The sequence below is a fragment of the Pelophylax lessonae genome, assembly GCF_965119305.1.
Source record: "Pelophylax lessonae genome assembly, chromosome: 3".
Classification (NCBI taxonomy): domain Eukaryota; kingdom Metazoa; phylum Chordata; class Amphibia; order Anura; family Ranidae; genus Pelophylax; species Pelophylax lessonae.
The window spans coordinates 365,884,208-365,908,818 of record NC_138770.1 but is presented as its reverse complement, the minus strand read 5'-3'; the positions used below and the strand labels follow the sequence as shown (position 1 = coordinate 365,908,818).

General features: G+C 41.7%; 1 protein-coding gene across 1 annotated transcript in view; it reads left to right on the top strand.

Moving 5' to 3' along the window:
- RARS2 (arginyl-tRNA synthetase 2, mitochondrial) overlaps positions 1-24,611 on the top strand; it is an 84,227-nt gene that overhangs the window by 13,476 nt on the left and 46,140 nt on the right. The window contains exons 4-8 of the mRNA XM_082251968.1: positions 7,724-7,807; positions 8,843-8,940; positions 10,202-10,257; positions 10,414-10,497; positions 16,939-17,015. Of these exons, the coding sequence (XP_082108094.1) occupies positions 7,724-7,807; positions 8,843-8,940; positions 10,202-10,257; positions 10,414-10,497; positions 16,939-17,015 (399 nt within the window). The remainder of the gene's footprint in view (positions 1-7,723; positions 7,808-8,842; positions 8,941-10,201; positions 10,258-10,413; positions 10,498-16,938; positions 17,016-24,611) is intronic.

The window sequence follows — 24,611 nt, the reverse complement described above, 5'->3', positions numbered from 1 at the left end:
GGTGTAACTGCAGAGATCATACGATCCTGCTATGTAGGATCGTATGTCTCTGTGGTTACATCACAAGCCACACCCCTTTACAGTTAGAATCACGCCCCTGAGGACACACTTAATCCCTTGATCACTACTAATAAAGTTAACCCCTTCCCTGCCAGTGTCATTTTGACAGTAACAGTGCATATTTATAGCACTGATTACTGTAGTAATGTCACTGGTACCCCCAAAAGTGTCAAAAATGTTTAGTCAGGGGTCCGATCTGTCCGCCGCAATGTCGCAGTCCTGCAAAAAAAAAATCGCAGATCGCCACCATTATTAAAAAAACAAAAACAATAAAAATGACATAAATCTTTCCCTTAGTTAGTAAACGCAATAATTTTTGTGCAAACCAATCAAAATACGCTTATTGTGATTTTTGTTTTTTAACCAAAGATATGTAGCAGAAAACAAATTGGCCTAAAATGTTAAATTTTGATTTTTTAAATTTATTTTTTTGGGAATTTCATAGAAAAAATGTGAAAAATATTCTTTTTTTAAAATTGACGCTCTTTTTTTGTTTATAGCACAAAAAATAAAAATCGCACAGGTGACCAAATACCACCAAAAGAAAGCTCTGCTTGTGTGAAAAAAAGGACGTCAATTTCATTTTGGTACAGCGTCGCACGACCGTGCAATTGTCCGTTAAAGTCACACAGTGCCGAATCGCAAAATAGGCCCTGGTCTTTGAGCAGGAAAGTCCTGCGGGGCTTAAGTGGTTACATGATAAGAAAGACAAAGGGAGTTGTCAAGAAACCACCATTGACTAAAAATAATTTGAAAACTTGTTTAAGGTTTGCTAGAATGCACATCTATGCTTACTGGGACTTCAGCAAGAATGTATCAATGTTTGTAATTTTTTAGCCACTTTGTATGTTGTAATTTTGCAAGAAAACATTTCTGCCAGTGATCACACATTGTTTTAGCACTGTGATGATCTTTGCTGCTTTAGAACTAGAGAACTAAAGGAACCACACAAATCTGGATTCTCAAAGTAAATGTTTTGCACATAACCTCATTTACGGAACAGCAATGCAGTTTGGTAATTTTTTGTGTGGGAATCCACAAAACAAAACATGAACAATTTCTGGTGGCACTTAAGGACAAATTTAGAAAACCCTGCTTAAAGAGATTATTTAAACAAAACCCCTTTTCAGGTATAAAGTGTAGACATTTGGAGGTGCCTGCGTATAAATGCAGCAGCCTCTAAGATCCAGGCTGTTCTGGAAGGCAAAACTTCTTCTATACTCCCTGATACTGTTGGAGATTTCCCATTCAGCTGAGGTTTTTACTACAGTCAAGGAAGATTTTTTTTTTTTTACCTAAATTGCTGAGTTAGACATCTTTCACATGGGCGGGCCAATCAGGCCTATGGAGCAGCAGATGCAAACGGACATGTGTCCATTTACCCCCGCCGACATCCGATCCTTTCTGCTCCGCTAAATATAGACAGATGGATCCGTTCCCCATCCATTGATCCTATCAGATGACATTTGGATGTAACCAGACAGGCGATCCATTTTACATTTAACTGCCTATAGAAGGAAAGCGGTCTGTATCTGCTTATGTAGAGCACACCCAGACCTGCCATCCTCCTGCTCAGTGGGGATCAGCAGAGAGATGCCCTCCACCAAGATACCACCAAGCCTCTGACTGATGAGCTTGCCCCTGAGGAGTATACTGCTATTACTCCCAAAAATTAAGAGAGACTCCTACTGGTCTTATTGATGCAGTGTTCACCATTCTGAAACCAGGGAATCAACCTGTTGTTTCTACCACTACTGTTTGGGTCATTTAAAACCCCTCAGGTTGCAAAGACTTTCCGTTTGCACCTTCTTTTCCAACTGTTTCTCTATGGAGATTGGAAACACCCCAACATAACCTTAAACGTTTAATAACCTTAAATCTGTTTAGTGATAATTTTATGCAGAAGTGTTCTAATCCAACTGTGGATCTGGCAGTGTCCCGCTGTTTTCTATTCCAGTAGAGAACTGTCCTATCTTTAAGCAGTTGGAATTTTTTTCTACAGGTTGCTTTTTTTTTTTTTTTTTTTTATTGGTGGGCCCTTCCTCTGATTCTGCCCTTGTTTTATCAGACTATGTCTGACTGGTCATAATCCCTTAAAAGAGATCTAACTGTTCCTGGAAATGTGTTTTTTTTTTTTTTTTTTTTTTTTTTTTTTTTTTTTTTTGGATTAAGGTGCTGGGTTAAAAAACCTTGCGCAAAAAGCATTTGGTCAACATGGCCTTCAGGCCTTCCATGACAGCATCTCTCTGGACCAGCTCTTGACAACCTCATCAAGGATAGCACTATTGGCAAGAGCCCTGTACTTAAAGGAAGAAACCTAAGGAACAGAAACATCCCTTTTAATTTCTCCTTTTTTATTTTCTCCTCTCCCTTGACCCCCTGTGCATTTACTTGGTCTGGAAAATACTGAGACAAGCTGTATTTGTATGAAGGTGCACCCCCAGTTTCTAGAATAGGATAACATTTGCTAACTTTTGTACACACTTGGATAGCTTGCTTCTCAAGGCTCTTGGATGCAGAAGGTGGTATCCAATAGCTACAAACTAGAGCTTATCTCCCTGCCCCCTCCTTGGTTTCTCACTTTTTAACCATCCTGTGGCACTGAACAGATTAGCAGACCTCAATTGAGACTTCTCCAGTTATTCTGATCAAGGTGTCATTGCTCCGTTCCCATGGAAGAACAGTTCCAGGGGTTTTATTTCAACCTGTTAGCTGCTCCCAAGCCTAAAGGTGGCATTCACCACATTCTGGATCTCAAAGCTATGAATGTCTTAATTTAATTCCAAAATGTTGTCGGATTGTTTCTTCCACTAGAGAAATTTCAAACAATCTGGGCTTAGATTCAAACTTCCCACTTTGGGTTTTGGGACCCGAAAGGAAGTGAAGACTGCTTTAGTGATTTCAGGCTCCTTGTTCCTCACTGATAATTGATGTACGCCACTGCTGGGGTATGGTCTGATTCAATCCAGATCACATGACTTCCCAGTAGTATGGTCCAACACAGTAGAGACAGCCAAACTGTCCAAGTTACAGGATGTTATCAGGAGATGAGAATTGTCTGTGTTCAATGTCCCCTGCACCCACATGGTGCCCAGTTCTTTTCCCCAACCACCCAACAGGTCGGTGTTTTGAGGATCCTCCAAAAGATTGAAAGGAAAGACTTCCGACTCCAGTGCTGGATTTCCAAGCCACCAGGCTAGGGACAGCCTGGTTCTCTGTGATTGTTTTTTCCAGAGATGTGATTGCCTTATTGCACAACATGTTTTGTAGAAGTCTGGAGTGAACCTGGTCAAATGAGACTACCATCGGACCTAAAGACTCTAATGCAAATGAGGAGAGTTGCTCCAGGAGCGGCTGCTCTCTTGCATTTTGCAGGAGGTCGGCCACCTGGCACAGGCTCCATTCAAAAGATGCTTTGCAAGTGTTTTCTAAATGGACATGGTGGTGATACATTGGAGTCTATTGAGAGACATGGGTCCCAGTCCTCTGTCTTTATGATGATGCTCTTGGAAAACAAGACAAGGACATTTTTTTTTACAAGAAAAGGGTTTCTTTCTTCACATGCTGTGTCGATTTTGTGGTTCAGCAAGCCATTCGATTTTTAATACTATTGCAGAGAGTAAAAAGTTATGAAATATAGAATGTTCTCAGTGTAACACACTTTTTTTTTTTTTAAGTTAATTTACTACATTGTGTGTGTGTGTTTCCCCCCCCCCCGTGGATTTATAGCAGTGATCGGCCGATAAATACCGATATTTTGCCGATCGCATATCGGCATCGGCCAATATTTTCACACATGTAAAAGTTTCCCAAAAAAACACATCTCTTAACAAACATGTTAATCTTTATTAGCATTTTTAACATTAAGTGCTCGCTCTTCACACCTTAACTGCATAAAAACTAATAGGAAAACTTCAATTGCAAGGAGTTGGACATTAGCATTTCACATCATCTGATTGTGCATTATGTATAATAAAGTGCTGCAGTAGTGGACTCACTCACTGCAATATAAAAATTTTAATTCACTACTGCAGTGCAGTCAGTGCAAAACTGCTAGGAAAACAACTAGGCAATAGCTACACAATAAAATACACACTGCACAACTGCTTTAAAAAGAGCAAGGCAACATTGGATTGGACTGGAGTCAGTGGAGGACCACCTCTGTGTGCAATGTACAGGCAGTGCAATATTGCTAGAAGAAAAGCAAGGCAAGTAGGCAACAGCTACACATGTCACAGTGGATTGGCCTGGAGTCAGTGGAGGACTATCTGCACTGCAGTATGGCACTTATTGCAACTACTGCAGTGTGCAGTCAGTGCAATACTGCTAGAAGAAAAGCAAGGCAAAAGCTACACATGTCACAGTGGATTGGACTGGAGTCAGTGGAGGACTCACTGCAGTATGGCACTCACTGCAACTACTGCAGTCAGTGCAATACTGCTAGAAGAAAAGCAAGGCAACAGCTACACATGTCACAGTGGATTGGACTGGAGTCAGTGGAGGACTATCTGCACTGCAGTATGGCAATCACTGCAACTACTGCAGTCAGTGCAATACTGCTAGAAGAAAAGCAAGGCGACAGCTACACAGTGGATTGGACTGGAGTCAGTGGAGGACTATCTGCACTGCAGTATGGCACTTATTGCAACTACTGCAGTGTGCAGTCAGTGCAATACTGCTAGAAGAAAAGCAAGGCAAAAGCTACACATGTCACAGTGGATTGGACTGGAGTCAGTGGAGGACTCACTGCAGTATGGCACTCACTGCAACTACTGCAGTCAGTGCAATACTGCTAGAAGAAAAGCAAGGCAACAGCTACACATATCACAGTGGATTGGACTGGAGTCAGTGGAGGACTATCTGCACTGCAGTATGGCAATCACTGCAACTACTGCAGTCAGTGCAATACTGCTAGAAGAAAAGCAAGGCGACAGCTACACAGTGGATTGGACTGGAGTCAGTGGAGGACTATCTGCACTGCAGTATGGCAATCACTGCAACTACTGCAGTCAGTGCAATACTGCTAGAAGAGAAGCAAGGCAACAGCTACACAGTGGATTGGACTGTGTACTACCACTGCAGTAGGGCACTCCCTCACTGGAATAATTTGAAATCACTACTGCAGTAGGGATTTAAAATTATTGCAACAGTGAGTGGCGTTCTACTGCAGCAGTAGTCCACTGGCACTGACTCCAATCCACTGTCTATGTCTATTTTTTTTTTTCTTTCTATCACTTTTGCACTGACCGCAGCGCATTCAGTGCAAAACTGTTAGAAAAAAAATAGATAGACACAAGCTAGACAGTGGATTGGACAGACTCAGTGGACTGGTGGACAGACACTAGTATAGACTACCTACACTTTCAAATCAATACTCCCAGTTAAGTAGAACAATATTATATTGCAGAAAGCATAACATTTCAGCATGTTCACCAGTTAAACTGCTTCTTTTCTTTTCATAAATTGCTGCCATTCACTAAAAAACACGCTCACTTGGTACCGAGGAAGGAGGAGCAGAAAGGTATCTTCTAGCATGAGAAGCAAGTCTTTTGTAGCGTGCCTCATTTTCTTTCCACCACTGAAGAGGATCACTTCTTCTGTCAACTACTGGTTCCTTCAAATAGAGATGAAGTTCATCATCCAGGCTCATTATTGCCGATTCTGATGAATCCTCTGCATGAGGCCCCAATAAAACGCTGAACATTGCATCCATTTGACCACGATTAATTTTCTCTTCTGTCCATTGTCTTTTGGGACATTTTTCTCCTGTATCCTGCTCCTCCACATCAGAAACCTTCTCTTCTTGTCCTTGACTTTTCTTTTCATCAGGAGGAACCTCCTGCACCTTCTGTTGAATATCTTCTTTCAGCCATTGCTTTGCCTTGGCCAATACATCATCAGAAGAGAAAGGATGGTTCTTGCATCGAGGATCCAAAAGATAAGCAAGCACAACATTTTTATTCTCTTCATGCTTCTCAAACCTTTTGGTGAGGCTGTCCCTCATGGTCTGCCTACATGCTTTGATGCCACGTGTGTTGGGTCCTTCATTCTGTTGAAGAAGCATCTTCAGGACTCTCACACATGGGATCACAGAGGAAACAGATGAGACGTAATGACTGCCCTCCAGTGTCACTTCCTCAATGGGTACGAGCGTCTCTATAATGTTGCCTACTATGTCCCACTGATCTGCAGTAGGGCAAGAATGTCCTCCAAGTCCATATTCACCAGAATATATAGTAAGAGCTCACTTCTGCTCCAGCATCCTCTGTAACATGTGAGTTCCATCGTATTGGAACAGCCTGTATCAGGTTGTTTTTGGGTAGGCCAAGGTCTTCATGAATGCACCCCAGTCGCTGCTTGGCAAGAACAGAATGGTGGAAATGGCCTGCGCACTTCTTCAGCATGGTAATAATGTCACGGCAAAGCTTTTTGGTGTGACAGACCATCATTTACCACCAGTTGGAGGGTGTGTGCCATGCAACTGAGGTCTGACACTTCAGCAAGTCTCATACCTTTTAACCATGTTCGCTCCACTGTCTCGCAGCACAAGCATCACTCGGTCTTTGCTGATTCCCCATTCTTCTAGCATGCCTAGAAACATTTATTTAATGTACTTCCCAGTGTGGGGTACTTTTGTATTCAACACCAAATGCCTTCTTGTCCATCCGCTGTCAATATAGTGGCATGTAAGACTCATTCGTGATTCTGTTTGTCCTGACCAGCAGTCCGTCGTGAATGAGAGTGAGTTGCCAGCATTCCCTGGTTGCAGCATAGTCTTATCTTTGTCAACGACCGTTTGGTTAATCTTTTGCAGCATTTCAGTTCGATTAAAACTTGTCACTCTTCAGTGTGTACCTTGGCTCATTTATGGACATCAACCGCTTAAATCCAGAGTTAGACACTATTGTAAATGGTTGGTTATCAATGACCATCATCTCAGTGATTACTCTGTCCAGCAGTTGTGATCTTCCATCAGATTTTAGCCACCTGTTTTTTTTCTGAAATATATCTGTTATTGTTGCCTGGGATAGGGATGATTCAACTTGTGATTCATTTTGTTTTTTCTGTCCTGCATGATACAATTCAAGCTGATGAACTCTTAGATGGGCCCAAAGATTAAACACATTTTTGTTTTTTGCAGTTATTGATCCCATGCTCACATTGTATTTGCATGTGTTGCACAGTGCTACTGATTTTCCTGGCGATGGAGAAGAGAAATACTCCCAGACCACACTTTTAATTTTTTTATCTCCATTGAAACAAGAAAGAAAGATTCAGAGTCAGACACTAATTTAGGCTTACACAAAGTGGCTGGCTGGCACCCTGTTGTGGGTGGCTGCCTGGCAGACAGGCACCGTGTGGTGGCTGGCTGGCACCCTGTTGTGGGTGGCTGTCTGGCTGGCAGGCACCGTGTGGTGGGTGGCTGTCTGGCTGGCACCCTGTGGTGGGTGGCTGTCTGGCTGGCACCCTGTAGTGGCTGTCTGGCTGGCACCCTTCGGTGGGTGGCTGGCTTGCATATCGGCCCCCGATATATTGGTGTTGCCGATAATCGGTTGATCTCTAATTTATAGCACATTCTTTCATAGAAATACTTATTGCCTAACTGGTATATTGTTACGCATTGTTTTCGTCATCACTAACCTGTCAATTCTATGAATTTCAGCTGGCTAGAAACTCTGTTATAAGTGAAATCGGTACTGGTCGGGGATCTGTTACCTTCAGAATCAACAGAGATTTATTAACAAAGGTGAGTTTTCTGAGTGGATTACAAATAGAGGAGTATATATTTAATACAATAACTTTTATAGTGTTAAAATATAGCTTTTTCTCTTTCTCTAATGCTCCTCTGAACTTTTAACGTGGCCTCTTTGCTACAACTGGATTACCTCCTTCCATTTCTAACCTATAGTTTTCCTGGTTTAAATTCAACATAATGGGTGTGTCAGCTGACATCACATAAGGTGCCAACAGCTTCTTTGACAAAAGAAATCTAGTACTTATGGACAGACTTGATACATGAAGATATACACATAATGCAATCCAGTGACATGCTGTCCAACAGCTGACAGTTTTTTGAAGCTTCTGACTGTGGCCTTTCACTCTTGGAAGATGACTGCCAGTTTGATTTTTTTTTATCTGTTACCACTGTGTATGTATCTGCAGATATACCTAAATAAAGAGTTATCAATGAAAATTCTAGGGCTATATACAGTATGTATTTAATAGAATTTTGAGCCAGTTGTATTTGTTTGGTTTATGACATGTCATGGATGATTGGTTTAACTATTGCTAGTTTGCGATATTTCACATTTTTTAAAGCTAAGTTAAGGAAATAATGAGCTCTGAGCAAAATTAATATACTGGCAACATCACCTGCTTCCTTTTTGCCTCTGTGGTCTCTCCATGTCAAGACCGAGAAATACCCACATATGTAGCAGTAAGGATATGTTCACTAGTGTCACACAACATGCTGAGGCAATGGGGTACTTGTATCTTTCTCATTCTAACATGCAGGGGACACCATGTGTGTTTTGCACTTCCATGTTATGAGACTCTAATGAACACTGTTCTACCTTATTAGTAGAAAGTAAAAAGAAGGAGAGGTCTAACGCTCGTATGTATCTGAGTAAAAAGGCTTCCAATGAGCCCCAGGTTTGTCATGGTTTTACATTTATAAGACCCATTTTAAATATTTTAGTTAAAACACAGGTGTCAAAGCTTGAAAATAACAATATATCTTGCAATTTGTAATCCTTTAATTTTATTTACAAATATTTCCTAGACAATTTTGAGAAAAATTAACCAAGATGGCTCCTCATTTGGAATGAATTCTGAGCTTCTGTCTAACACCCCTAGGGGTCTCACCCTTGTGGATTACAGGTACATTTATTGAAAGCTCTCTTCTTTCATATTACATGTATATTTTATTTGAAGTAAACACCCCTATGCATTAAGTATGCACAATACATGACAACAATTTCCTTTCTAAAAATGACTCTTGTTCTCTTCAGCCGTGTGTAAAACAGTCTAGATGTTGGGCATTTAAAATAAATGTTCTTGAAAATGTCAACATTTTGTGATCAGTGTCGTGTGTGTGTGTGTGTATATATATATATATATATATATATATATATATATACAGTGCCTTGCTAAAGTATTCGGCCCCCTTGAACTTTGCGACCTTTTGCCACATTTCAGGCTTCAAACATAAAGATATAAAACTGTCATTTTTTTCTGAAGAATCAACAACAAGTGGGACACAATCATGAAGTGGAACGAAATTTATTGGATATTTCAAACTTTTTTAACAAATAAAAAAGTGAAAAATTGGGCGTTAAAAATTATTCAGCCCCTTTACTTTCAGTGCAGCAAACTCTCTCCAGAAGTTCAGGGAGGATCTCTGAATGATCCAATGTTGACATAAATGACTAATGATGATAAATAGAATCCACCTGTGTGTAATCAAGTCTCCGTATAAATGCACCTGCACTGTGATAGTCTCAGTGGTCCGTTAAAAGCGCAGAGAGCATAATGAAGAACAAGGAGCACACCAGGCAGGTCCGAGATACTGTTGTGGAGAAATGTGGCAAAAGGTCGCAAAGTTCAAGGGGGCCGAATACTTTCGCAAGGCACTGTATGTATGTGTGTGTGTGTGTATATATATAATATATTTATTATATTCTTATTAAACTTTTTTCTCTTGACACAACCAAAGATGCTTAATAAGTAGAAAGCACAAATCTGCCATTTTCTATTTAAAAAAATCCTAATGCTCAGCTGGCTGTTAAAAGTGAGCCAATGAGATGCCACTGTAAATGTTTTCTTTTTTTACTTATCTGTCGTCTTGGCGTCATGTGACAGTGAGACTTTTCAGGTGTGACTGGATTCATGCTAGCTCTAGGTCAGTGATTTACTAGGTAGGGAAGCTAGACAACAAAAACTTGACAGGGTTTCTAACCCCTATCTGCCCAAAACTTAAAAAAAAAAAAAAATTGTCTGAAGTTATGTTGTAAAAGTAATAATAAAAAAAAAAAAAAAACACTTTGAAAATCTGTATAAGGACAGCTTGAATACCATGTGTTCACAATGTGAGTGTTATTGGATACATCAAGTAAGTTGTCATTTTTGCTTACAATTGCAGTTCACCCAATATTGCCAAAAAATTTCATGTTGGACACTTGCGTTCCACAATAATTGGTAAGAAACACTTTTGTTTAATTTCCAATCAAAATTGTTTTGATTTGAGATGGCTTGGCTTTCTTTTTAAATCTATCATTTCCAGGCTCAGCTCTTTCATCCTCTTCTGCACCAAATGAAGAATGTCTGAACCTGAATGGGTTTTTCTGTTTCCAGGAAACTTTATTGCTAATCTGAAGGAGGCAGTTGGTTGTAAAGTTATAAGAATGAATTACCTGGGTGACTGGGGATTTCAGTTTGGTGAGTGTTACTAAGCATATTCAAGCAATGAATAGGTTTCTGTGATAAATCTATACCTATTGAATAACGTGTTATGTTTAAAGTCGCTTACTACTTGAAAGGACTACAGACAGTTGTGTGTTCTAACATAAGAGGGATTTCCAACGTGTAGTCAAAGAAAAAAAAAAACAATTTCAGTGCTCAAGTGTCAGTGGCAGGTAATTATATCCATCATCATGCAGCAGACTCTCTGGCTCACTTTTATATCTTCCAGGTAATTGGGTAAGCTCCAGGCCTTGCTGCCCTCTTGGGGTCTATTTAATATGAGGTAACTAGGCATGTGTTAAAGGAGTGGATCTGTCATGTCCACTATATTATGAAAGAGCAAAAATCGTATGCAGAGAACTCCATCAAAGACCCCTCATGGACTTTACAGACAGACCAACATAGTAAAAAACTGTTTTCTCTTTCGTTCGTTGACGGACCCCGTTGCGGATTCTTCTTATCCATTGGGTTATACTGCCCCCTACAGGAGTAGGACACTAGCCAGGAAATAGCTTGACTATGCCTATGGGCAGTCCCCCTTGGTATACACCCACACTACGCTATAGGCACTCCGTTTTTTTTTTTTTTTTTGCCTGGTCAGGAGTAAGGACCTAGTTCCTAGCTGGGATCTCTGGTCCTGACAATTCTTTTCCTTTTTTAAATGGATTTTTTTCCTATCTTTGTTATTTTGTTCCAGTGAGAATCTATCAACTGCCGGATTGGGCAATGGACTGGATAATCTAGATCCAGAAGCTCCCCCCGTGTTCCCCTCCCTCCCAGCTTTCTAAAAATTCGGTGGTCACTGCGAGTCTTCTAAGAAGGCCTTATCTGATCTCCCCTTTGTGGGGGAGTGCCTGTTTGGAGCTTCCTTGGATGACATCATTAGTAGACCTGGGCCATTCTTCTTGGCTCATAAAGAGGCCTTTTTCGTCTCTCAAGGGATAAAAGTTCTTCAGGGCCTCCCCTGGAGGTTCCAAGAGGACTTGGTCTGGCAAGCCACGAGGGGCTCTTCCAGACCTGCAGACAAGGCTTCCTTTGCATCAAGGGGTGCCCTCACCCATATCTGGTGTAGGGGGACGTCTTCTCTGATTTCTGGATCCATGGATCTCTGGTACAGATCAAGTAGGTCCACAAAGTCATTCGGTCCAGCTACAAGATCGAGTTTCTGTCTTTTCCTCTGGAAAGGTTCTTCCCTTTCAACCTGCACTTGTCCCCAGATCGCTTACGGGGTCACTTTGGGGCATTACAAGACTTGTTACTTCATGGGGTGATTGTCCCGATTCCGGCTTCAAAATATTTTCAGGGGTTTTACTCAAACCTGTTTACAATTCCCTGGAAGGAAGGCAAGGCACTTCCAATTCTGGACCTAAAGGCGCTAAACTGCCTGGGGTACCTGGGCGATCTTCTTCTGCAAACAGAGTCTCCGTCTGCTCTGATCAACAGCAAGGGATTCCGGTATTTCTAGTGGCTCCAGACTGGCCTCGCCTCTCTTGGTATGCCGATCTGGTACGGCTAGTCACTGATGCCCCTTGGAGACTTCCTCTCAGGGATGAACTCCTGCCCCAAGGGCCAATCTTCCATCCTGCTTTACTGTTTTAACGGCTTGGCTGTTGAAAGCCAGTTGCGGAAGGATAGAGGTTTGTCTGAATCCGTGATTCCTATGCTGTTAAAGGTTTGAAAATCTACCTCTAGGAAGATCTACCATCGTACTTGGAAGACGTACGTTGCGTGAGTCTTCTTGGGTTCTCCCTCGCTTCTTTTTGGTGGCTCGGATCTTGGCTTTCCTCTAACGGGGGGGATTAAGCAGCGCCTGGCCTTGAGTACCATCAAGGGTCATGTTTCAACCTTGGCGGTTTTCTTTCCTTGGTGTGTATCTTTATCCAGGGAGCTCAAAACTTGGTTCCTCCAGTGCGGTTACATTACCTCCGTGGGTCCTCAAATTGGTGTTGTCAGTTATCCAGGAATCTCCCTTCAAAAATATCAGGAGGTTCCCCTGCTTACGTTGTCCCAGAAGGTGGCCTTTTAGGCGGCGTTGTCTTGTCATTCACCTTACCTATTGGTTTACAGAGCTAAGGTGATTCTTCCTCCTTGTCCATTGTTCTTTTCAAAGGTCGTCTCTGATTTCCATTTGAATGAAGACATTGTGTTGCCTTCCCTATGTCCCAGGCCTAAACATTCTCTTGATGTGGTTTGGGCAATCGGGGTGCAATCAGCTAAGGAGTCATTTAGGGAGTCAGACTCACTATTTATACTCATGGTTGGACCTCAAAAAGGGTTTCCTGCTTCTGCTCCACCCATTTCCAGATGGATCAGACAGACAGGGATTCAGGCCTATTCAATTAGGGATCAGGTTCCTCCTTTCCCTGTTAAGGCAGACTACTTGGGCGCTTAGTGCCTCTTGGGCTTTCCGTCTTCAGGCATCAGTGATGCAGGTTTGCAGGCGGCCATCTGGTCATCTGTGCACACATTTATAAAATGGATGTGTTGGCATCTGCAGATGCTTCTTTTGGCTGCAAGGTTTTGCAGGCTGCTGTTTAGAATACCTGGTCCTCTTTGAGGGTGTATTGTTTTTTCAGGTGAGTTCCCACCCCTCATGTTTGACTCTGCGTTGGGACGTTCCAATGGTTAAGAAGAATCAGGAGCTGTGTCCGTCAATGAACGAAAGAGTAAATGGGATTTTTGACTTACCGTAAAATCCATGTTCGTCCACCCTCCAAGCTGGAGTGCAAACAGTTTTGCACAGTTCTGTTTGCACTCCAGCTTGGAGCGCAGACGGGACGGTCTACGATGCATCGGTGGTGGCCTGGCACATCTGGCAAAATTCGCTGAGGGATCCTCTCTAGACGCGGCTCGTTGCCAGGACAACGAGCGTGTCTACAGTTTTACACCAGCGGCCGGCTGAGTCACATCGCCAATATGCTTAATTAGTGTTAATTATCACTGAGGGTAAGACATATAACCATCACTCCCCAAAGGTCAGTCCAAACTGCATGGAGTCTATGGTGGATGGTACTGCTGAACAAACATTGGTGTGACTTAAGAGACAGGTATGATCTCACTACATTTTAAACCCCCCCCCCCCTTTCTACGGTTCTTGAATTTTTATTATGGCTATTCCATAGGTGGAGATGGTTACCTGTATAGGTGCTAACACTCCCTTTGCAGCCATTAAACCTGTTTTACCTTTCAGTAAGATGCAGAATATGTATCTATTACTTTTATATCCAGCTGATCTTTTTGATTCCCCCCCCCCTCCCCTTTTTTTTTTTTCAAGAGCCTTTTTTTATTGCCAATATATATTTTTTATAGGGGATACAGGCGGTTTATCTGCTTCTAGGCCCTAGTGACTGCGGCTCCGCTCTTCCTGGGACCTGCTCGTTTACACCTACAGGGGGTTCTCGGTCATGCATATCCACCCAGTGGTAGCCCTCCTGAGAAAAAACTGTAAAAAGGGCCCACCAACCTTGTGCATTGCCAAAATTACCATTTATTGAACTGAAGAAAATATTATACTGTAGAGGTCAATTACCAGAGAGACCAATTTTATTGCTATTCCCTGCTCATCCTACCAAAAACAGCTCCTAAAGCCTTATCAATATGGGCAGGTTCCCAACTTTTGTGAAGGTTTTTGTAAATGTTCTTACATACTGGGCTTGTTAAATGCATCAGATTTCTGTGGTGCACTCTTTATTTAGTGAAAAGGAAAACTATTGTTTGGGAGCGCCGTCTTTTCTTCCATAAACCATCAAGATGAAAACCAGCACGCAGCTGGGAAAAAGACTGTATTTTCTTTATTTATTTTTTTTGTAAATCTAACCCAAACTGGTGTATAATATTTAGTGTGCCTGGGAAAGTTTTTTTAATCTGGAAACTATGGTGTGTGTGTGTGTGTGTGTGTGTGTGTGTGTGTGTATATATATATATATATATATATATATATATATATATATATATATATATATATATATATATATATATATATATATATATATATATATATATATAATATATATTAGAAAATTTATCAGTCCTGTTATACTGACTGCCCATCTAATTTCTTGAAGCCCTAAAATGCCAGGACAGTACAAATGCCCCCAAATAATCCATTTTTATTTGTCACAGTTTTTGGAAAATTTTAAATTTAAGAAAAAAAATGTTCACAATGTTGTCATTTTAACAAGTAATTAATCACATACAGCATAGGCATACTTATAACTACACACCAAAACACATTCTGCTATGCCTCCTGAGTATGGGTGTACCACATGTGTAAAACTTTTTTTGTTTGCACAGCCAAGATGCATAGAGAGGCCCAAAATTAAAGAAGAACCTTTGGGCTTTCAAGGAGCATAAATCGTGCATCTAATTTCCTTTTTTGGAGACGTTTGAGCACCAGGACAGTGGAAACCCTCACAAAATGGGACTATTTTGGAAAGCAAACGCTCCCTAGTTATTTTCTGAAAGGCATAGTGAGTCTTTTGATTACTGTATGTAATTTTTTTGCCACAAACTTTTGGAAAATGCAGGGAAGAAAATGAAAATGTATTTTTTTTTTATGCAAGTTGTCAATTAATAAGATATTTTTAACACTCTTTATAGGCATACTTGGAATAACACCTCAAAACACATTTTGCAGTTCCGATGTGGCGATACCACATGCGTTACACTTTTTCATAGCCTAGATGGGCCCAGAATTGGAGCAGATTCGAGCATTCCAGGCACATAAATATGTAGCTACAAAATAAGATGTTCTATCACATTTCTGGATGCCCTGGAGCACTTGGACAGTGAAAACACTCACAAAATGACCACATTTTGGAAAGTACCACATTTAAGAGGCCTAGTGAGTCTTTTGAAGGCTTCATTTTTTTTTTTTTTTTTTTTTGCCACAAGTTTTAATAAAATCCTAAAAGGAGATGATTTTTTTTTTTTTTTTTTTTTTTTTTTTTTTTTTTACGCTAAGTTGTCAATTTAATAAGATATTTCTCACGCACAGCATGGTCATACTTGGAGTTACCCCCCCAAAACACATTCTGCTATTCCCGAATACCACGTGTGTGAGACTTTTGTTTCTGTTCAGATTATGTACCAGGCATTATATCTCATGTATCAAACAAATCAACAATTGTGTCAAAACCAATGTGCTGTAATTGTCTCCTCTGTACGAGGGATCAGGGAATATAGCTTAGTGTAATGTCACCTATAGCAGTCCCAGTTTCTATAAGCCAAGCACAGCAGGCTGAAGAAAGGAAGAACAAAAGAGTTCCTGTGGTTCCAGGGGTGCAGTTGTCTGCAAGGGATGGCCTGGACTGGTGTCTCGCAGGAACATAGTCAGAGGGATGTGTAGATGGATCAGTTCAGGTGCAGGCAGACATATGGTCAGCAACAGGCAAAGGACTGGTCCAGGCAGCACGCAGAAGTGTAGTCAGTAAACAGGCCAGGGTTAGTATAGACAGCAGGCATCGGTAACAAACACTACACTGGCATGGCGGTGATCAGGAACATTGTTGAAGACATACACTGGTCTGGTGACACACTGACAGGATTTGTTGGTGATAAAGGACACTGTAACTGGTGTGGAAGTGATTAGAGATAATATGACTGATGTAGCGGTGATTAGGGAAAATATGACTGGTGTGGCGGTGATTAGGGACAATATGACTGGTGTGGCAGTGATCAGGAGCACTAACTGGTGCAGCGGTGATTAGGGACAATATGACTGGTGCGGTGGGCGGTGGTGATTGGGTATACTGACTGGCAGCACTGGTCTAGTGACACTGTACTGCAGTGATATTAGAGTAGCCAGCTATTTCACATGCTCACTGCCACAGCAGTACGAAGTCACCATAGTGCCACAGTGCTTGCTCTAGTGACAGTATGGAAAAAAAAAAATATTTACATATTGTCACCAATATGTATTGTTTGTTCCTTAGTTCCTGGTTTTTTTTTTTTTTTTTTTTTTTTTTTTTTTTACACTTATTGCTTATACAGTGATCATCACTGTTATAAACAATCGTTTCTATTCTGCATTTGGCATCTATTCATGACATTGTTTACTAATGTGATTGGCAACACCTATCACATGGTACAGGGCTGCTGTGATTGGCCATGAACCGTGTGATCATGGTGACCAATCACAGAGATCACTGTAGTAAGCCATGAATGACAGCCATTGTTTACTACTTTTCATGTGATCGCTGTGATTGGTCACAACGATCGCATGATACCAGGACCAATCACAGCTACCCTAGAGCGGAGCATGAGTGTCAGAAGTGGGAGGAAGCACAGGATGAGATGTGGTTAATCTTGGTTAATTGGTCTGTAGCACCAACTAAGAGTAATGATGATTTTGACAGAAAACAAGGAAATGGAATATGTAACCTTTTCCTAAAAGTTTTCAAACCTCTTTTAATCTAGGCCTATTGGGTGCTGGATTCAGCAAGTATGGATGTGAAGAGAAACTTAGAGCTAATCCTTTACAACACCTTTTTGAGGTAAGTTGCATTTCCAATAAATCATAGCTAGTCCATATACTCCAAAGGGCAGTTAGATGTTTAGCTGCTCTGAGACATCTGTGTTTGCCACCATTTTGTCTTTTGAGGAGCAGCCAGTGGTGTCTGGTAGATGTTAAATTTATTGCTGATCCTGCTGGAAACTGGGAGTAGAAACCTATATCATGAGGTCAAACACCTCTAAGAAGCCTTTGCAGGAAGCTTGACTTACAAGAACTAGTGTGTTGTTTTTTTGTGTTTTACTATCGTTTGGGCTCTGTTTACTGCCCTAGATCTAGAATGAATTTAGAATTCCATTTGTAAATCTTGGAATAGCTTTTTCCATCAGATGCTTCAGAGACATACGATTCAAACTCTATAAGTTCAGGGCTGCAGGCATGTGATGAATTCTGCAGTGAATTGTAAGAATCCTTTTTTTTTTTTTTTTTTTATTGGGGCTGGTGGAGTAGTCCCAAAGACTGGAGGTAATACTCAAGTAATTAAAGGTGAACACCAGGCATATATAAAATACACAAATTAATACATCATTAAATGTATTTCTTAAACGCTGATTCACATTATCCCAGCTGATTCACAAAGGAATGCGGTCTGCATTTCTGTGATTCCTGTGCGGCTGTGGATCGCAAAAAAAGTAGTGAATGCTCTACTCTTAAAAAACACACTGCACCAAATCACATGGTACCATGCGATCCTCCTGTGCAAGCAATCACCCTGATTTGCGATCTGCATTTGGGGTGTTACATAGTTACATAGTTACATAGTAGGTGAGGTTGAATAAAGACAATAGTCCATCCAGTTCAACCTGTGTAGGTGTGTGTGGCTGTAATTATCTCGCATACCCCTGAATGTTCTGATCCTTGAGATGTACGTCTAAGAGTCTTTTGAAAGCCACCATACTACCTGCAGAAACCACCTCTTGTGGTAGAGAATTCCACAATCTTGAAGCCCTAACAGTAAAGAACCCCCCACGTTGCCTGAGGTTAAAACGCTTCTCCTCTAATCGCATTGTATGCCCCCGAGTCCTCATGCAATCCCTGCGACTGAACAGCTTTTCTTCTAGGCCTAGATCCCCATTGAGATATTTAAAAATTGCTATCATGTCCCCCCTCAGGCGTCTCTTCTCCAGGGAGAATAAATCAAGCGATTGCAGACGCTCCTCATAATCAAGGTCCTCCAATCCCCTAATTAGTTTAGTTGCCCTTCTCTGGACCCTCTCCAGCTCCAACACATCCCTTCTGAGGACTGGTGACCAGAACTGGACAGCATACTCCAGATGCGGTCGGACCAGAGTTTTATAAAGTGGAAGGATTATAGTCTTATCTCTGGAATACATCCCTTTCTTTATGCATGCTAATATTCTGCTGGCTTTGGCAGCTGCCGCTTGACATTGCATGCTGTTGCCTAGTCTATCATCCACCAATACTCCCAGATTCTTCTCCATTTTTGATTCTCCCAGGGGTTCCCCTCCTAACGTGTATTGTGCTTTTATGTTGCTAGTCCCCAAGTGCAAAACCTTACACTTCTCCACGTTAAACCTCATTTGCCAAGTCGTTGCCCACTCCGTTATTTTGTCCAGGTCATTCTGTAGGATATCTGCTTCATGCTGTGCTGTTATTGCCCTGCCTAATTTTTTGTCATCTGCAAAAACTGATATTGAACTACATATCCCGTCCTCAATGCTGTTTATGAATAAATTGAACAAGGTTGGTCCTAGGACTGAGCCTTGGGGGACCCCGCTTACTACCTCAGACCAGTCTGAGTAGGCGCTGTTTATTACCACCCTTTGGACACGCCCTTTTAGCCAGTTCCGTATCCAAGAGCAAACCCTGCCGTCGATACCTGCAGACCTTATTTTATAAATTAAGCGCTTATGGGGAACTGTATCGAACGCCTTAGCGAAATCCAAGTACACCACATCCACTGGTCTGCCCCTATCTAGCTCACAGCTCACCTCCTCGTAGAATGTTAAGAGATTGGTTTGACAAGAACGCCCATTTGTAAACCCCTGCTGGTTACTACTAATGATGCTGTTGTTATTAGCAAACTCTACGATATAGTCCCTTATCATCCCCTCCAGAAGTTTACATACTACTGATGTCAGACTGACAGGCCTATAATTTCCCGGGATATGCCTCTGACCCTTTTTGAATATCGGAATCACGTTAGCTTTCCTCCACTCCCCTGGTACATCTCCTGTTCTAATACTGTCCGCAAAGATCAGGAACAGTGGTCTATAACCTTACTGAGTTCCTTGAGTACTCTCGGATGTACGCCATCCGGGCCTGGTGATTTGTTTGTGTTAAGTTTATCCAGCCTTTCCCTGATTTCACCCTCTGTTAGCCATAGTGGCAAGTCCTGTGTATTACTACTAACCATACAGTTATGGTCAGTGTACCCCTCCTTTTCCTGTGTAAAGACTGACGAGAAAAAAGCATTCAGCATGGTTGCTTTTTCAGTGTCTTCTGTAACCATCCTCCCATCATCGTTAATTATGTGTGCAATATGCTCTGCCCTAGTTTTTTTGCTGTTGATATACTTAAAGAATTTCTTTGGGTTTTTTTTTACTATCCTCCGCAATTTGTCTCTCAAAGTCTATTTTAGCCATCTTGATTTCGTGTTTACACTTCTTATTTGCCTCCTTGTATTGGTCGAAAGCCAATACTGTGCCTTCTGATTTATATTTCCTGAAGGCCAATTTTTTTCCCCTAATAAGATTTTTAACACTATGGTTTAGCCAGCCTGGTTTGGCTTTGTCTCTTCTAAATTTATTTCCCATAGGAATGCACTGCAAGATGCCTTTGCTTAATATATTCCTAAAGCATTCCCATTTTTCCTCTGTGGTCAGGGATCCCAGGGTTCGGTCCCAGTTTACCCTTTCCATCAACGAGTACAATTTTGGAAAGTCTGCCCTTCTGAAGTTAAGGGTTCTTATGTTCCCCACTTGCCTTGCTATATTGTTATTTACGCTAAATGTGATCATCCTGTGATCGCTAGAGCCCAGGTTGTCCTGGACCCCTACCTCCGAGATTAGGTCTGGGTCATTAGTGATCAATAGATCCAGGATTGCGTTTTCTCTAGTAGGAGAGTCCACCAGCTGTGACATGTAATTATCCTGTAAGGTTTCCGTGAATAGCCGGGCCTTCTGTGAGTGTGTATACACACACTCACTCACACTAACAGTGTTGTTACAAACATATTGACACCCGCAAAAGTTCGCACACTCCGTACATTTTAATCTCGGCGCAGAAAATGTGCACGGAACATGGGTTTCCTGTATTGCATTCTGGGGTAAACAGACCCTCAAATATAAGAAGTGTTAGTATCTAAATTGGACTTGGTATTTGCCTCTTGCAATATCCTGTACAGTACAGAAGACCACAGACTGGCAAAGAAAGAAGCAGCACAAGGAGACAATCAGTTGCGTGCTCATGTGCTAACGGGACATGCAGAGTGACAAAGAAATTAGCTCATCAGTCTGCTGCTTCTCTCCTTTCACTGTCAATTTACAAGTTGGGGGAAGGGACAACCCAGGACCCTGCATTGACTATATCTGGTCTCCCACGGTACACAACATGGAAATGTAATTATCTTAGTAAATATAAACTGCTAAATACCTTTTCTCATCAGCAGTATATAGCAGTCTTATGACTTCTATCAGCGTCTGGTTAAAGTGCTGTGCTGACTGGGCCCGTGCTGATCACATGCACCCTCTCAAGAAAAAAAAAAAACTCTAGCAATACATACCACACTGAGCATGTGCAGAGTGTCCCCAAGGCCCTGTACTATCAGGAGGTTTATTGGGGACAATGGAAGAAGTAGAGGATCGGCAAAGACAGGATCAAACAGCCTTTTTACACACAGGATTAACTCCTTAGGTTCCACAGTGAGTAACAAGCATGCTTTACTGAATATAGTAACACTTTAACTGCAGCAGAGAAAAAGCAGTTGCTCTGTCTGCCAGGCAGGTCTGTACTGTGTGGCATAGTTGTGCTAATCTCAGGACTGTATGTTCTGTAAAGAAGTACAAATCCTTTGGCAGTCAAAACTGTGTGTGTATGTATGTATGTATGTATGTATATAATTATATATGTGTATAATTCTATATCTCTCAGTATCTCACATACAACACTGAAGAAATTACACTTTGCTACAATGTAAAGTAGTGAGTGTACAGCTTGTAACAGTGTAAAATTTCTGTTCCCTCAAAATAACTCAACTCGCAGCCATTAATGTCTAAACTGCTGGCAACAGAAGTGAGTACACCCAATTTGCCATTTTCCCTCCCCGGTGTCATGTGACTCGTTAATGTTACAAGGTCTCAGGTGTGAATGGGGAGCAGGTGTGGTAAATTTTGTGTTATCACTTTCACTCTCTCATACTAATCACTGGAAGTTCAACGTGGCACCTCATGGCAAAGAACTCTTTGAGGATCTAAAAAAAAAGAATTGTTGCTCTACATAAAGATGGCCTAAGCTATAGGAAGATTGCCAAGACCCTGAAACTGAGCTGCAGCACGGTGGCCAAGACCATACAGCGGTTTAACAGGACAGGTTCAACTCGGAACAGGCCTCGCCATGGTCGACCAAAGAAGTTGAGTGCACGTGCTCATTGTCATATCCAGAGGTTGTCTTTGGGAAATAGACGTATAAGTGCTGGCAGCATTGCTGCAGAGGTTGAAGGGGTGAGGGGTCAGCCTGTCAGCCACACACTGCATCAAATTGGTCTGCATGGCTGTCATCCCAGAAGGAAGCCTCTTCTAAAGATGATGCACAAGAAAACCCACAAACAGTTTGCTGAAGACAAGCAGACTAAGGACATAGATTACTGGAACCATGTCTGGTCTGATGAGACCAAGGTCAACTTATTTGTTTCAGATGGTGTCAAGTGTGTGTGGCGGCAACCAGGTGAGGAGTACAAAGACAAGTATGTCTTGCCTGGAAGAGGACTTCAGTGGAAACCTGTGAAGCTCTGGTGAACTCTGTGCCCAAGAGGGTTAAGGCAGTGCTAGAAAATAATGTTGGCCACACAAAATATTGACACTTTGGGCCCAATTTGGACATTTCCACTTAGGGGTGCACTTACTTTTGTTGCCAGCGGTTTAGACATTAATGGCTGTGTGTTGAGTTATTTTGAGGGGACAGCAAATTTTACACTGTGAGTCCCCGTTCACACTGGGGCGACCTGTGAGGCGACCTGTTCGCCTCACAGGTCGCCGTAGGTCGCCTTCCATAGGGAAGCTGCGGACCCGTTCTAATAGGAGCGACACAAGTCGCTCCGACTTAGAAAAAGGGTCCGGAGCTTCTTTGGGTCCGGAGCTTCTTTTGCGGCGACCGTCATAGACTTCAATGTTATGAAGTCCGTGGCGGCCGCTCCGAGGTCGGTCACCTCGGAGGTCGCCCCGGGAAGTCGGATCGCCCCAGTGTGAACGGGGCCTTATACAAGCTGCACACTCACTACTTTACATTGTCGCAAAGTGTAATTTCTGTTCATTGTTGTCACATGAAAAGATATAATAAGATATTTACAAAAATATTGAATGTAGTGTGTATGAATATTCTACTGTACAAAAGTTCTGTAAATTAGGAATGCTTTCAGAAATGGATGTGTTAATACTTTTGTTTTTATCAATTAACAAAATGGGGAAAAAAAGTGGAATATTTGGGAGCATTGGCTAATTTAATAAAAACCAGCCAACATTCGGCCCGTTGTGCAGCAGCCGGTCTGGCAGAAGCTGGTCAAACAGGGGCATAACTGAAAAAGGTCTGCCAGTCAGCATCTGATCAGCTCTCTCAGCCAGTGGAGCTGACCAGTGTGTTGTGGTGGGGAAAGTTGTCCCCTTCTTAGAAACAATAGCATAATGGGGGAGATTGCTGTACTAACATCAGATTGTTAGTACAGTGACTCCTCCTGAGTGCTTCAGTTTTATTTTTATTTTTTTTTTTTGTTTTTTCATTCAGCTCACTGGGTTGAATGAAGAAGAAAAAAAAAACTAGTACAGTAGTGTGTACTAGGATTACGTGAACGGACGAGAAATCCAAATCAAATGAATATTTGATGTGACCATCCTTTGCCTTCAAAACAGCATCAATTCTTCTAGGTACACTTGCACACAGTTTTTGAAGGAACTCAGCAGCTAGGTTTTTCAAACATCTTGGAGAACTAACCACAGATCTTCTGTGGATGTAGGCTGCCTCTAATCCCAGACAGACTCGATGTTGAGATCAGGGCTCTCTGGGGTCCAAACTATAACTTCCAGGACTCCTTGTTCTTTTTGGTGAAGATAGTTCTTAATGACATTGGCTGTATGTTTGAGGTCATTGCCCTGCTACAAAAATAATAATTTGGAGCCAATCACACCGCTCCTTGATGGTATAGCATGATGGATAATTATCTGCCTGTATTTCTCAGCATTGAGGACACCATTGATTCTGACCAAATATCCAACACCATTTGCAGAAATGCAGCCTCAAACTTGCAAGGAACCTCCACCATGCTTCACTTTTGCCTGCAGACACTCATTATTGTACCGCTCTCCAGCCATTCAGTGAACAAAATGCTTCCTGCTACAGCCAAATATTTCACATTTTGACTCAGTCCAGAGCATTTGCTGCCATTTTTCTGCACTCCAGTTCCTATGTTCTCATGCATAGTTGAGTCGCTTAGCCTTGTTTCCATGTCAGAGGTATGGCTTTTTGGACGCAATTCTTCCATGAAGACAGACTTCCCTCCGAACAGTAGAGGGGTGTACCTGAGTCCCACTGGTTTCGGCATGTTCCGGCGCTCCTGGACATCTGATGTCATAAGGAAGTAAGCATGATGTCTCTTTTTATTTGCTGCACTGCACTCAAAATAGTTTGAACAGCACATCTTGAAACCCTTGCCTCCTTTGAAATGTTTGCCTGGGAGAGACATTGCTGATGCAGTATAACTACCTTGTGTCCTGTTGCTGTGCTCAGTCTAGCTATGGTGTATGACCTGTGACATGAAACTCTTCCACAACCTCACCTTAGTTGGAGAGTGTAGCCGTTCCTCACCCAGTTTTAAGCCTTCTACAAAGCTGTTTCTGTTTCAATTAATGAATGTGTTTCAACCTACATAGGAAACTGATGATCATTAGCTTCCTCTTGATATATTTGGTTAATCATACACCTGACTCTAGTCCTGCAAAATCCCTGACTTTGTGCAAGTGTAAGAATTGATGCTGGGTTGAAGCCAAAGGGTAGTCACACCAAATATAGATTTGATTTTTCTTCTGTCTGTTCACTTTGCATTCTGTAAATTGAAAAAAATAAAGAATCGAACAATTAAAATATATATTTTTGAAAGCATTATTTAATTTACAGAATTTCTTCACACCTGCCTAAAACCTTTTCTCAGTAAAATATGTATGTATATACATATACTGCTCAAAAAAAAAAAAAAAAAGAACACTTTTTAGAGTATAGCATCAAGTTAATTAAACTCCTGGGATATTGATCTGGTCAGTTAGGTAGCGAAGGGGGTTGTTAATCAGTTTCAGCTGCTTTGTTGTTAATGAAATGAACAGGTACATTAGATGGGCAACAATGAGACCACCTC